At 43.0% G+C, this 14,465-nt stretch overlaps 1 protein-coding gene across 1 annotated transcript; it reads left to right on the plus strand.

Annotated features, from left to right (window-relative positions):
• The first annotated feature begins 1,257 nt into the window (after positions 1-1,257).
• Positions 1,258-2,069, plus strand: LOC109743517 (uncharacterized). The gene has a single exon (XM_020302611.4). It carries the CDS (start codon positions 1,514-1,516, stop codon positions 1,865-1,867), a length of 354 nt encoding a protein of 117 aa, XP_020158200.1. The 5' UTR covers positions 1,258-1,513; the 3' UTR covers positions 1,868-2,069.
• The last annotated feature ends 12,396 nt before the right edge of the window (positions 2,070-14,465 follow it).

Below are 14,465 nucleotides of genomic sequence, written 5' to 3' on the forward strand. Positions count from 1 at the left end.
CCGGCACTGCACTGCACACACAGGGCTGCCCGCCCACGCGTGATCTCGCCGACGCCGTCGTGGCGGTTGCGTGTTGCGAGACGAAACGAAATGAATTCGGGAGAGTTTTCGTGCTGCAGGAGCTACTGTTGCTCGTTATCGTGTTGTCAGTGTGCGGCGCAATCATGGACGCGCGGGGCGTCGGCACGGTGAACTTAGTGGTGTCGTGCCCGGCCGTGTGGGTCGGGACAGGGTGGAGTCGTGCGTGGATGGAGTCGACCGGCCGGCGACAAGTGAGCCGAGCAACAACACGCCGAAAGCCGATTCGATCGCGTGGGCGACGAGTCGCCACCTGGTGAGGTTGGATCCTGTCCTTGAGAGTTGAGACTGTAGGCTCACCTGAAACTTCAGTTCTTGAGCCCCGTGTGGCAACGGCAATGAAATTCTATTGTTGCATTTACAACTCAGTAGAAAGTTCAGAAAAGCGAATCGACCGCAGACTAAAATTTAGCTCCAAATCTTGTCGAGGGTGGGAAGCTACAGCCTAAAGATCCGGAAAGGTTTTGGTAGATGCATGGCCAGAATTATCCGTTGGTTTTCCAGATCACGGACGACACATTTCTTTCATTAGCTAATACGAAGTTCTTGGCGGCAAGCAACAGTCGGCAACTGAGGACAAATCGCAGCCCCATCCTCCATGGCCACAAAAGACAGCACGGATTCACCAGAGAAGCAGCTCTGCTCTGCCCTGCACTGCTAAGACATTTTGGAGATCACGCTGCATGATTGACTGGGCGTCCGTGGGCCTTTCGGCGCATTGCAAGTTTGCAACGAACACGCAACCAATTGAACGCTTCTGCTCTGCTGAATTTGTTGCTTAGTCTCGTGACTGTCTGGAGGCTGGACCGCTATGTCGACCTCCTGAAGTTCCACGTTTCAAGGATATTTTTTTCTCAGGAAGTCGCCCAAATAGAATCACTGATTATTACATGTAATGCAGGTAAGTCCTTACTAGCTAACAGCCTGATGTCACACTTCATCATGTAGTACGTGTGACAATGCAATCAATACGAGAGTCCACCCTGTTGCTCTTATTTATGGGTCGTGTTTGCTCTGACACCGAGCGATGCTATAGCCAACACCTGTAAAAACAACACGTTACAAGATGTGCTCGACCCATAACCCTTCCATCAATTCCCTGCTCAAAAATGTGAATTAATCTTTGTACGGCACTATTTTTCTCGTTAGTCACATCACATCACAACACGTCAGCATCGGTCTCTCTGATTCAGTTTGCTCTCATGCGAGCGAAGCGTCCACCCAAACCATCTCACTCTCGGTTTCTCCCTCACCTTCCCCTCTCGCATCCAACTCCGCCATGGATCCTTCATCTCGGTCTCTATATAAACCCCCTCTGCCTCCAAGATTACTCAAACACGGAGCAAAGCCAAGAACTCACAAGTCACAACAACATCGCACGATTCGCTCTTGAACTCTCGTAGTTGTTTTTAGTTGGTTTGCTGTAATCGTAGTGATGGCGCCGGAGCGGAGGCGGTCGGGGCTGGCGGCGGCGGCGGACGCGGCGTCGTGGTGCTGCGGGCTGGCGCTGGTGACGCTGCTGCTGGTGTCGTCGCTGCGCGCGGGCGAGGGGGAAGAGAGCGGCGGCGGGGCGGTGGTGGTGCGCGGCGCGCGGATCGCGTCGGCGCCGCGGCGGCCGTGCGACGAGATATACGTGGTGGTGGAGGGGGAGACGCTGCACAGCATCAGCGACAGGTGCGGCGACCCCTACATCCTGGAGCACAACCCGCACGTCCACGACCCCGACGACGTCTTCCCGGGCCTCGTCATCAAGATCACGCCGCGCGCCGCCGCTGACAGCCGCAGGTGAACGCCGCGCTGGCGACGCAGCTTCCTCGCCGTCTTCAGCGCTGTGCGGCGCTCGTATGATCGTATCCTCCTGGATGGATGCGACTCGCGGACAAGAATTTGTTTCGAGCTGTAGCCAAGTGAAATGGTCGTTTCTGGTACGATTGAGAGAGAAAAATGGATCGTTTCTGGCTGCGAATAGAAATAAAATGTTGCTCGCGGAAGATCTCCTTTTCAGTCGGTTCTCGTTTTCTGTATTGGAATTTCGGTGCATATTCTTTTGGACGCTCATAACTCGGGAACGATTCCTCAGGGAGGGAGACATATGTGAATGTTTCTTTTTTGCGGGTCGACATGTGTTAATGTTTCAGGTGGCATTTTTAGTTGTGATTGGATGACAGCCCTCATGACAGTTTCTTCACAGAAGACATTTTTCATTTTAAAACTGTGATTTTTCTTTGCAACTAAAACTGTCATCTCCCGCAAAAAAAAAAAAACTGCCATCGAATAGGGTTTGCTTGCCATCCCTTTCCCAGTGAACCTCAGCTTGGTAACATTACCGATTCTTTTAAAAACTTGATTACCTGCATTTGCACAATCAATGGTGCTCCAGCTACGCAATTAGTTAAACGTAATTAATTTAATGGCCTAGGTGGCATTCTTTTGTTGGACGAAATTAAGGAAGGGGGCCCCACCCCCTTGGATTCATGGGGTGGAGAGGTTAATTCGAAAGTTTACATAAAGTAGGACGCATGTTCAAATAGGTGTAGCACATTTGTTTGCACAATAGATCGGGTCACCAAACCTCTCCTAAACATCTACACCACATTGTCCGAACGTTCTATTGCCATCCAACGCCGTGTCTCAAACGTCCACAAACCAGTTGCAAAGATGGGAAGATTTGCGGGCATCTGGTCCTCCGTCATGTAGGAGTCCGATACTTCGAACCTAGCCAAAACCAAGGCGGAGCCCGTGCCTTTGGACCATTCCACATTGTTTTTGTGTGAAAAGGCCAATACGGTGACACGCATCGTGCGCCACCGCAAACAAAGGAGAGGGGAGGTAGCAGCTGCGGCGACCTGTCAGCTGTGACCTCCTAAGGCAAACAAGGTGGTCGCGCGGAGACGGCGCCCATGCAGTCGTCGTCGGCACCCTGACTAGAGCGGCCGCATGGGCCATACTACTACGCTGCCACGCAGCTAGGTGCGCAGCAGCATTGTCCGACCTTCTTCGTGCTCGTCACACTGTGTGTGCCCAATAAGGTCGACCTCAATGTGGACTAACACTTCATCAACATTCCATCGACACTTGTCCTACCACGGATGTCGGCATCGATCTAATGGGCGTCCGGTTTCTGTTTGCCAGAATGTCTCAACCGGGCGCGACACCGGCTAATGACTTGATGATCTTGGACATCATCCATGACGGAGAAGGCTTCAAGGACGGACAAGTGGATGATTCCTAGCCGGAGCAGGAACCTCCGAACACCTAGCCGTCGAACACCCAACAACTAAAGCTTGACCCAGACGAGTTCTAGGCAGTTGTTGTCGAGGCAAAAAAGAGGATTAGAGGAGATAATTTCAATGTGAGGGAGGATGAATTGTTGTGTGGTGCATGGTTAGGTAGTGGCCTTGATCCGTTTCATGGCATGGGGTAAAAGCGTGCAACCTTTTGGACGAATGTTCATGGTTGGGTTTCGTGAGCACAAACACTTCGATCCCTATTACAACTAGTGATATGTCTTTGTGCTTCGAAGTCGCTCACCCATGGATGGTATACCATGTAAGAGGCCTTCGGCAAGTTTTGCGACTTCTACAAACAACTCCAAAGTCGATAGGCAATTGGAACGCAAATCACCGATCTCGTAAGTGTTCTGCTACTTTATGTGTTGGTCATTTGGTCGGATATGGATTTGTGTTGAATTTGACCGGATATCCTCTATGTGTTGGTCATTTAGCCGTATATGCAACTTGTTGACAATGTGTCTTTTATAGCCCATACGTGAGTGCGCATTGTACTTCAATGGGGAGAGCAATCAATTCCTCTTCGTGCATCGTTGGGCCAAGTTGAATGCGCAACCCAAGTGGCTCTACTCCATTGCCAATTTCGTAAACACCGCCGCCATCACCAATGAAGATGAAGATGGTGATATGTCCGCCCCAACAAAAGGAGGACTTGAGCCGACCAACAAGATCAGAAGGCACCAAGTGAGGAAGTGGGAGGATGAGAAGGAGAGGCGAGAAGGGACGACGACCAAGATGATGAAGAGGTTCGAGATCGTCATGCGAAGAGGAGGAGGTATGTGTCAAGTGTCATGACATGAAGGAGAAAAAAGGTCGAGAGGTTTGACAAGTTCATGGAAGCAAAGGGGGGAAAAGATCAAGCTCGAATAGAAGAGAGTTGAGCTCACGGCTGAAAGGATCGAGATGGACCTAGAGGGGGTGAATAGTTAGAATTGCAGATTTTAATTACTGATTAGCAATTTTAGGCAAGTGCGGAATATCAATGTGAGCCCAACGATTGCTAAGGTGAGCCCAGTTCTAGCAATATATGATAGCAACAATATGGTGAGGAAAACAACACAATACGAAAGTAAGTGCAAGGTCAAGAGCTAGGGTTAGAATTAACCAAAACTTGAGAGATGAGGATATATCCCGATGTTCACTTCCTTGGAGGGAGGCTAGTCAGCGTTGGAGGGGTGGGTTTTACCACGAAGGCACACCAACACCATGAAGGCTCACCCTATTCTCTTTGAGATATCAGCACGAAGGCGATTCTCAACCACTAGTGGTAGACCCTGAGGCGGCCTCTAGACCTTTAAAAACTTTATGGGGTAACTCATAAGTCGATTTCACACCGGAGCCCTCCTAATCCCTAGGGGTCTCCAACCTTCAAGAGAAACAAGACTAAGGGAGGAATTCTCAAGACTTGCTCAAATAAAAAATTGCTTTGGTCAAAAGAGGAAGAAGGAGTTGATCTATCATTTGGTCTCTGAAGAACTCTCACAAATTTCTCTTAGATCTAGGATTTGGTGTAGGAGAAAATGAGAGGGAGCACTTGTGTGTTCTATGGTAATTAAGTATTTCCCCATGGATGCGGCCTCACCAAGAGTTCTTCATTACCCCCTTACTGATTGCAGGAGGCGAGGACTAGCATATCGAATTACCTCAACATCTAACCTAAAAGAGCGGCAGTAATATGCTTCACGACCAATCAAGGAGATAGTGTTCTGTGGGCGCCCTTTGCAACACTCTTGAAGGCTATTAACCCGAACATAAATAGAAGATATTGAATCGCTTAAAGTAATTTAATTCCAATCATAAAAGAGGTTCATCCAAATCCTCGAGAACAAATACAAGTATACGACAACTTAAACATGTAGATGGATAACAAAGAAGAGAGGGTCAAGTTACAAGCTGACATCAATTCAGTGAAGGAGAGGAGCATGGCAGTGTTGGTGAAGGTGGTGCAAACTATTATAGCGTGGTGGAGATGGCACTCATGGTGATGGTGCGGTGGAGAAGGCACCAACCCAAAGGCCGGTGTTCCACAGTGGCGGAGCCTCCTCTTCCATCTATTGATCTTGTGCCTTCTTCTATTGAGGTGGTGTTGGAGCAGCAATGGAGGTGATGGAGATTGATCCTTGGATCAATGATGGATAACATGCGTCTAGGGTTGAAGGTATATATAAGTGCTCTCCCAAATCCTCCTTCGTAGATGTAGTTTTTATCCTTTGATCCAGGGGCTCTAGCTGAGCCAAATCCATTCCGAAAACACCCCTTGATGGCCAAGAAAGTCGTAGGAACGAACATGGATGAAATCTCTGAAGAATTTCGTCCGATGTGGGCCATTTCGGGATTTTCTATGTGCGGTACGACCGCTCTGGTCGTACTGAGGTCCACTGAACGCGCTTGACTCCTTTGGTATATCGACCGTAACTTTTGCACGTGTATTCCAAGTTTGACGTTCTTGGGCTCGTTAGAATTGCGTGAACGATGCCGATGCACCTATTGTATTAGATATTGATTTTGAGCACTTTGCAAAAAAGGTCATTTTTTACATTTGGAATGCAAGTCTGGTGTCCAGAAGTTCTCCATATTGAACCCTTGTTTAAAAATAACAATGAAAAGAGAAAAGTTGAGAATCATATGTAATGGACAACACTTGGTTCAGTGGGACATGTATATGGAGATACCATGCAATAAATGAGTTCTAAAAATGCATAAAAATAGTGTAGGATCGAAAGTATGTCCAGAGGGCGGGGGTCATTAGACTACTTGACCAAATAAAAATCTAACATTTTCCCAATTTTAGTTGTGGGCAGATTTTAGCAAGTCAAGTATCACTCTACATATGCAATTCTAAGAGTATAGCAGCAGAAAGTAAAACATTGCACATGTAAGTAAAGGAGGGGTTTGGAGATTTCAAATGCAATGAAGACACGATGATTTTTGGTGTGGTTCCGATAGGTGGTGCTATCGTACGTCCACGTTGATGGAGACTTCAACCCATGGAGTGTAACGGTTGCACGAGTCCACGGAGGGCTCCACCCACGAAGGGTCCACAAAGAAGCAACCTTGTCTATTCCACCATGGATTCCGTCCACGAAGGACTAGCCTCACTCGGGTAGATCTTCACGAAGTAGGCAATCTCCTTGCCCTACGAACTCCTTGGTTCAACTCCACATGATCTGGAGGTTGTGATACCTAACCAATCTAGGAGACACCACTCTCCAAAAGGTAATAGATATTGTGTTGGTGATGAACTCCTTACTCTTATGCTTCAAATGATAGTCTCCTCAACACTCAATCTCTCTCTCACACACACATAGATTTGGCTTGGGTAGGAGAAGGATTGGAGTGGAAAGCAACTTTAAGAGGTTAGAAACCATGGTTCAAATGGTAGGAATGGAATCTCTTGATCTCAACACATGAGTAAGTGGTTCTCTCCCAGAAAATGAATGGTAGAAGCATAGCTTCGTTCTGATGGCTCTCTTAGAGAGTAAGTGGTGGTGGAGGGGTATAAATAGGCAGCACAAAAAATCCAACCGTTACAAGCTTTTCACCCAACTCGGTGGCACCGATATGATAATCTCGGTGAGACCGACTAGTGCAAAAGACTTGGCAGTTAGGCTTTTCAGTGTGACCGATGATACCAACTCGGTGAGATCGATTTGTCTCGGTGATTCCAAAATGAAATGACTTCATTACAGAAGCTTGGCAATGCCATCTCAGTAGGACCGTGAACTATTTTGGTCAGACTGAATTGTTAGGTTTTTTTTGTGGCAATAGAGGGATCATCTCGGTGGGTCCGGAGTGTATTGTATCGGTGGGACCGAAATGATGAATTAGGGTTTGGACAGATGTGTTTTTGGGAAAGTGATGGAGGGTTTTTGGAGTAATATCATTAAGCACTTTGATCAACAACCTCATCAACAACACCTCATCCCCTTTTAATAGTATTAGTTTTCCTAAGGGACTCAATGTGATCTTGGATCACTAAACCAAAAATATAGAGTCTTGGGGTAGCCAATTCTTGTTCTTCACATTTTGAGGGGTCCACATCCATTAGTTCATGCCATGCCACTGATTGATCTTTTCTAAAATCTATCATCAATGTTCATTAGATCAATGACATATATGTTGTTATTAATTATCAAAACCACTTGGGGATTAGTTGCACTTTCAAATAGAGCAATCATTCTGTAGTCAGAGCGCACCGCCCACAAGATGAAGGAGAAGGGGTGGCTCAAGGTGGATGAGGACGTGCATCGGATCCGACATGAGCGCGTCACGGTGGCCCGTGACAGGTGCGACCATGTCTGGCCCAACTTTCCAAAGTGTCGCGACCACGGCGACGACGGTCCGAGTGACCGCGGAGGCTACGTCAATGAAGTCACCATCCACTATTTAGTTTAGTTTAGATTTAGTCTGATTCAGTTTTGTAAGCTACAACTAATTCACACCACGAGATCAAGATCTGGAGTAAGAATCCATGGAATTTCTCTTAGTGTACCTGTTCCTCCCAACCACTCTCACAACTTACATCATCATTTCGGCAATTTGAACTAGTTGTTCCTTTCCTACCCAACTAGCCGAAGGAACATACAAGGAGGTATATAGTACTACTCCCTCCGTTTCACAATGTAGTGCGTATAAATTATTTTCAAAGTCAAAATTTAAAGACTCTGACCAAGTTTAGCGAAAAACATATAGATCTATAATACTAAATACATATCATTATATACAACACAAGATGTATTTTTATATTATATATATTTGGTACTGTAGTTATAAGCAGATTTTTTCTATAAACATAGTCAAAAAATTTAAAATTTGACTTACTAGAGAATCTATATGCACTACATTATCAAACGGAGAGGGAGTAAGTTACAAGACTCAGTGGGCCCATTGTAGGCGTGCAAGCCACTTGAGTACTCCCTTATATAGATCGGATGAGGAGACCGGTCCAGTAGGCCTTAAGTTTCATCATACGAGGAGCTGCTGACAAGTTTGGATGTAATATATATAGAAACCATTAAATTTTATTAATTTTCATGTAGCATAACGAACACGTTTCTTTAATCCGAATTTCGTATCTAAAATGTTCGATATGGGAGAAATTTCGAGGAATTACATTGGATGGCCGAAAACCGGCCAGATGTCCGCGGACACGTTCATTTGGGACGTTCGTTTGATGATCTAGTTGGAGATAGCCTAAAACGTATTAAAAAAATTATCCTATTATCAAGAAAAACTATATCAAAGCAAATGAACCAAGAAAGTGAGCGTAACTTACCTGATTGATGGAACGGACGTGTAATCTCAGAGCAACTCCAACGCGGCGACCCATTTCGTGCGCCGCCGTCTGTTTGTATCGCCTCGGACAAAAGTGCTGGCCCAACGCGCCGACCCATTCCCAAAACGCATCCGTTTGTGTTCGAGCAGACCCATTTTCGGCCCAAAGTTGGGCCTAAAATGCGTCGGCACGGATGCGCCGCGCGTCCTCTCGGTGTCCGCCGCGCCCCCACTCATACGTCCATTTTGCATCATGGTTGCCTACTGTTATTTATAATGTTTTTAATCAATATAACACTTTGTGGAGCAATTTTAATGTCTTTTCTCTCTTAATTTGCAAGATTCACATGAAGAGGGAGATTGCCGACAGCTGGAATTCTGGACCTGAAAAAGCCATGTCAGAGATACCTATTCTGCACATCTCCAAATGAGTTGAAATTTCATGAAGAATTGTTTTGGAATAGATAAAAATTATTGGTGAAAAGAAATGCCAGAGGAGGCCACCCAGGTGCCCACGAGGCAACAGGGCGCACCCACCACCCTGGGCATGCCCTGGTGGCTCGTGGGGCCCCTGGCCAACCTCCAGTGCCCATCTTCTGGTATATAAGCCCATTTACCCTAGAAAAAATAACAAGAAGACTTTCGGGACGGAGTGCCGCCGTCTCGAGGCGGAACTTGGGCAGGAGCATTTTTGCTCTCCGGCGGAGCAATTCTGCCGGGGATACTTCCCTCCGGGAGGGGGAAATCAAAGCCATCGTCATCACCAACAACCCTCTCATCATGGGAGGACCAATCTTTATCAACATATTCACCAACACCATCTCATCTCAACCCCTAGTTCATCTCTTGTATTCAATCTTTGTATCAAAACCTCAGGTTGGTACCTGTGGGTTGCTAGTAGTATTGATTACATCTTGTAGTTGATGCTAATTGGTTTATTTGGTGGAAGATTATATGTTCAGATCCTTAATGATATTCAATAACCCTCTGATCTTGAATATTAATATGATTTGTGAGTAGTTGCTTTTGTTCTCGAGGACATGGGAGAAGTCTTTTCATAGTAATCATGTGAATTTGGTATTCGTTCGATATTTTAATGATATGTATGTTGTTGTTTCCCTTAGTGGTGTCATGTGAACGCCGACTACATGACACTTCACCATCTTTGGGCCTAAGGTAATGCATTGTGGAGTAGTATTAGATGATGGATTACTAGAGTGAGAGAAGCTTAAACCCTAGTTTATGCGCTATTCCGTAAGGGGCTGATTTGGATCCATATGTTTAATGTTATGATTAGATTTATCTTAATTATTATTTCATAGTTGCGGATGCTTGCGAGAGGGGTCAATTATAAGTGTGAGGCTTGTTCAAGTAAGAACAACACCAAAGCACCGGTCCACCCACATATCAAATTATCAAAGTAGCGAACGCGAATCAAACAAACATGATGAAAGTGACTAGATGAAATTCCCGTGTGTCCTGAAGAACACTTTGCTTATTATAAGAGACCGTTTTGGCCTGTCCTTTGATACAAAAAGGATTGGGCTACCTTGCTGCACTTAGTTACTATTGTTACTTGTCACTTGTTACAAATTATCCTGCTATCAAACTACTCATTACGGATAATTTCAGTGCTTGCAGAAAATACCTTGCTGAAAACCGCTTGTCATTTCCTTCTGCACCTCGTTGGGTTCAACAGACTTACTTATCAAAAGGACTACAATTGATATCCTATACTTGTGGGTCATCAAGACTCTTTCCTGGCGCCATTGCCGGGGAGTGAAGCGCCTTTGGTGAGTGGAATTTGGCAAGGAAACATTTATATTACGTGCTGAAATTTACTGTCACTTGATACTATGGGAGGCAATCCTTTGAGGGGTTTGTTCGGGGTATCTTCACCTCGACTGGAAGCACAAAGAGTTGCTCGTCAACCTATTGCACCTAGTGAAAATATTTATTATGAGATTCCTTTGGGTATGATTGAGAAACTACTAGCTAATCCCTATGCAGAAGATGGAACAATACATCCTGATACACATCTAATCAATGTGGATGAAGTTTGTGGATTATTTAAGCTTGCAGGTCTACCTGGAGATGAAGTTAAGAAGAAGTTTTTCCCTTTATCTTTGAAGGAAAAGGCATTGACATGGCATAGGCTATGTGATGATATTGGAACGTGGGATTGGAACCGATTGAGATTGGAATTTCATCAAAAGTTTTATCCTATGCATCTGGTTCATTGTGATTGGAATTATATATATATATATATAATTTTTGGCCTCGTGAAGGAGAAAGCATTGCTCAAGCTTGGGGAGGCTTAATTACATGATGTACACATGCCCCAATCATGATCTCTCAAGAGAAATTATTTACAGAATTTTTATGCTCGGCTTTCTCATAATGATCAAACCATGCTTGATTCTTCTTTGACTGGCTCCTTTATGAAGGAAACTATTGAATTCAGATAGGATCTTCTGGAAATAATTAAACGCAACTCTGAATATTGGGAACTTCACAAAGGTAATGAGTCAGGTATAATACTTGAGTTCGATTGTGTTAAATCTTTTATGGAATATTGATGCTTTTCATAAATTTATCACTAAATATGGGCTTGACTCTGAGATAGTAGCTTCCTTTTGTGAATCATTTGCTACTCATTTTGATATCCCTAAGGAGAAGTGGTTTAAATATCATACCTCTATTAAAGAGAAGATAGAGTAACATGTTATAGTTAAAGATGAAACTATCATTTACAGTGTTGATCCAGTTGTGCCTACCGCTTATATTGAGAATCCACATTTTCCTGTTAGGATAAAGGAACATGCTAAAGTTTCAACTATGGTTAACAACAGTTATATTAGAGCACCTAGACCTTCTGAAAAAAATTAAAGTTGAACCTAATGTTGCTATGGTTAAAGATCTCTTGGTCCATAATATAGATGGGCATGTTATTTACTTTTGTGGTGAAGCCGCTAGAATTGCTAAGCCCGATCCTAAACACAAGAATAAACCGGTCGTTGGCATGCCTGCTGTCTCAGTTAAAATAGCAGATCATTGTTACCATGGCTTATGTGACTTGGGTGCTAGTGTGAGTGCAATTCTGTTTACCTTATATCAAGAAATTATGAATGATATTGCACCTGTTGAGATATAAGATATTGATGTTACTATTAAGCTTGCGAATAGAGATACCATTTCACCACTTGGGATTGTTAGAGATGTTGAAGTCTTCTGTGGGAAAATAAAATAACCTACTGATTTTCTAGTTCTTGGTTCTCCACACGATGATTTTTGACCCATTATATTTGGCAGACCCTTCTTGAGCACTGTTAATGCTAAGATTGATTGTACTAAAGAAACTGTCAGTGTTGACTTTAGTGATGTGTCTCATGAGTTTAATTTCTCTAAATTTTGAGGACAACCTCATGATAACGAATTGCCTAGTAAAGATGAAATTATTGGTCTTTCTTCTATTGTTGTACCTCCTACTGATCCGTTGGAACAATATTTACTAGACCATGAAAACGATATGCACATGAATGAAAGAAAGGAAATAGATAAGATGTTCTTTAACCAACAACCTATCCTTAAACATATTTGCCTGTTGAAACTCTTGGAGGTCCTCCTCCACCTAAAGGTGATCCTGTGCTTGAATTGAAACAGTTACCTGATACATTGAAATATGCTTATCTTTATGAAAAGAAGATATATCCTATTATTATTAGTGCTAACCTTTTAGAGCATGAAGAAAAGAGATTACTAAAAACTCTCAAGAAGCATCGTGCCGCTATTGGATATACTCTTGATGATCTTAAGGGCATTTGTGCCACTCTATGTCAGCACAAGATTAATATGGAACGTGATGCTAAACCAGTCGTTCATCACCATCGCTGATTAAATCCTAAAATGAAGGATATGGTAAGAACTGAAATATTAAAGCTTCTGGAAGCAGGTATAATTTATCCCATAGCTGATAGTAGATGGGTAAGTCTCGTTCATTGTGTTCCTAAGAAAGGAGGCATTACCATTGTTCCCAATGATAAGAATGAACTCATTGCACAAAGAATTGTCACTAGTTGTAGGATGGTAATAGGTTTTAGAAAATTAAACAAAGCTACTAGAAAAGATCATTACCCATTTCCTTTTATAGATCAAATGTTAGAAACACTATCTAAGCACACAAACTTTTGCTTTCTTGATGGATATTATGGTTTGTCTCAAATACATGTATCATCGAAAGATCAAGAGAAAACTATTTTTACTTGCCATTTTGGAACTTATGCTTATAAATGTATGCCTTTTGGTTTATGTAATGCACCTGCTACCTTTCAAAGATGTATGACTGCTATATTCTCTGATTTTTGTGAAAATATTGTTGAGGTTTTCTTGGATGATTTCTCTGTTCATGGGACTTCTTTTGATGATTTCTTAAGCATCCTTGATCGAGTTTTGCAGAGATGTGAAGAAACTAATCTGGTCTTGAATTGGGAGATGTGCCACTTTATGGTGAATGAAGGTATTGTCTTAGGTCATAAAATCTACAAAAGAGGTATAGAGGTTGATAAAGCTAAAGTTGATGCAATTGAGAAAATGCCATGTCCAAAAGATATTAAAGGTATAATAGGTCTCCTTTGTCATGCTGGTTTCTGTAGAAGGTTTATTATAGACTTCTCTAAAATTTCTAGGCCTCTTACTAATCTCTTGCAAAAAGATGTTCCATTTATTTTTGATGATGATTGTGTAGAAGCCTTTGAAACACTTAGAAAGCCTTAACCTCTACACCTATTGTTCAACCACCTGATTGTTACTTGCCTTTTGAAATTATGTGTGATGCTAGTGATCATGATGTTGGTGCTTTTCTAGGACAAAGAGTTGATAAGAAATTAAATGTTATCCATTATGCTAGTAAAACTCTAGACAATGCTCAAAGAAATTATGCTACTACTGAAAAAGAATTTTTAGCAGTTGTGTTTGGATGTAATAAATTCTGATCTTACATAGTTGATTCTAAAGAAATTGTTCACACCGATCATGGTGCTATTAAATACCTTATGGAAAATAAAGATGCTAAACCTAGACTCATTAGGTGGGTTCTATTGCTACAAGAATTCGATTTGCATATTACTGATAGGAAGGGAGCTGAGAATCCCATAGCTGATAATCTATCTAGATTGGAAAATATTCTTGATGACCCACTACCTATCGATGATAGTTTTCCTGATGAACAATTAACTGTTATAAATGCTTCTCGTAATACTCCTTGGTATGCAGACTATGCTAATTACATCGTTGCTAAATTTATACCATCTAGTTTCACATACCAACAAAAAAAAGTTATTCTTTGATTTAAGACATTACTTCAGGGATGACCCACATCTTTATAAAGAAGGAGTACACGGTATTATTAGACGTTGTATACCTGAGCATGAACAAGAAAAAATCCTACGAAAGTGTCATTCCGAGGCTTACGGAGGACACCACGCTGGGGATAGAACCGCACATAAGGTATTAAAATCCGGTTTATATTGGCCTACTCTTTTCAAAGATGCACGTAAGTTTGTCTTATCTTGTGATGAATGTCAAAGAATTAGTAATATTGGTAGACGTCAGGAAATGCCTATGAATTATTCACTTGTTATTGAACCATTTGATGTTTGGGGATTTTATTATATGAGACATTTTCCTTCCTCTAGTGGGTATACACATATTTTAGTTGTTGTTGATTACGTTACTAAGTGGGTCGAAGCTATTCCAACTAGTAGTGCTGATCATAACACTTGTATTAAAATACTTAAAGAAGTTATTTTCCTGAGGTTCGGGGTC

Source organism: Aegilops tauschii, chromosome 1 (genome assembly GCF_002575655.3).
Source record: "Aegilops tauschii subsp. strangulata cultivar AL8/78 chromosome 1, Aet v6.0, whole genome shotgun sequence".
NCBI lineage: Eukaryota > Viridiplantae > Streptophyta > Magnoliopsida > Poales > Poaceae > Aegilops > Aegilops tauschii.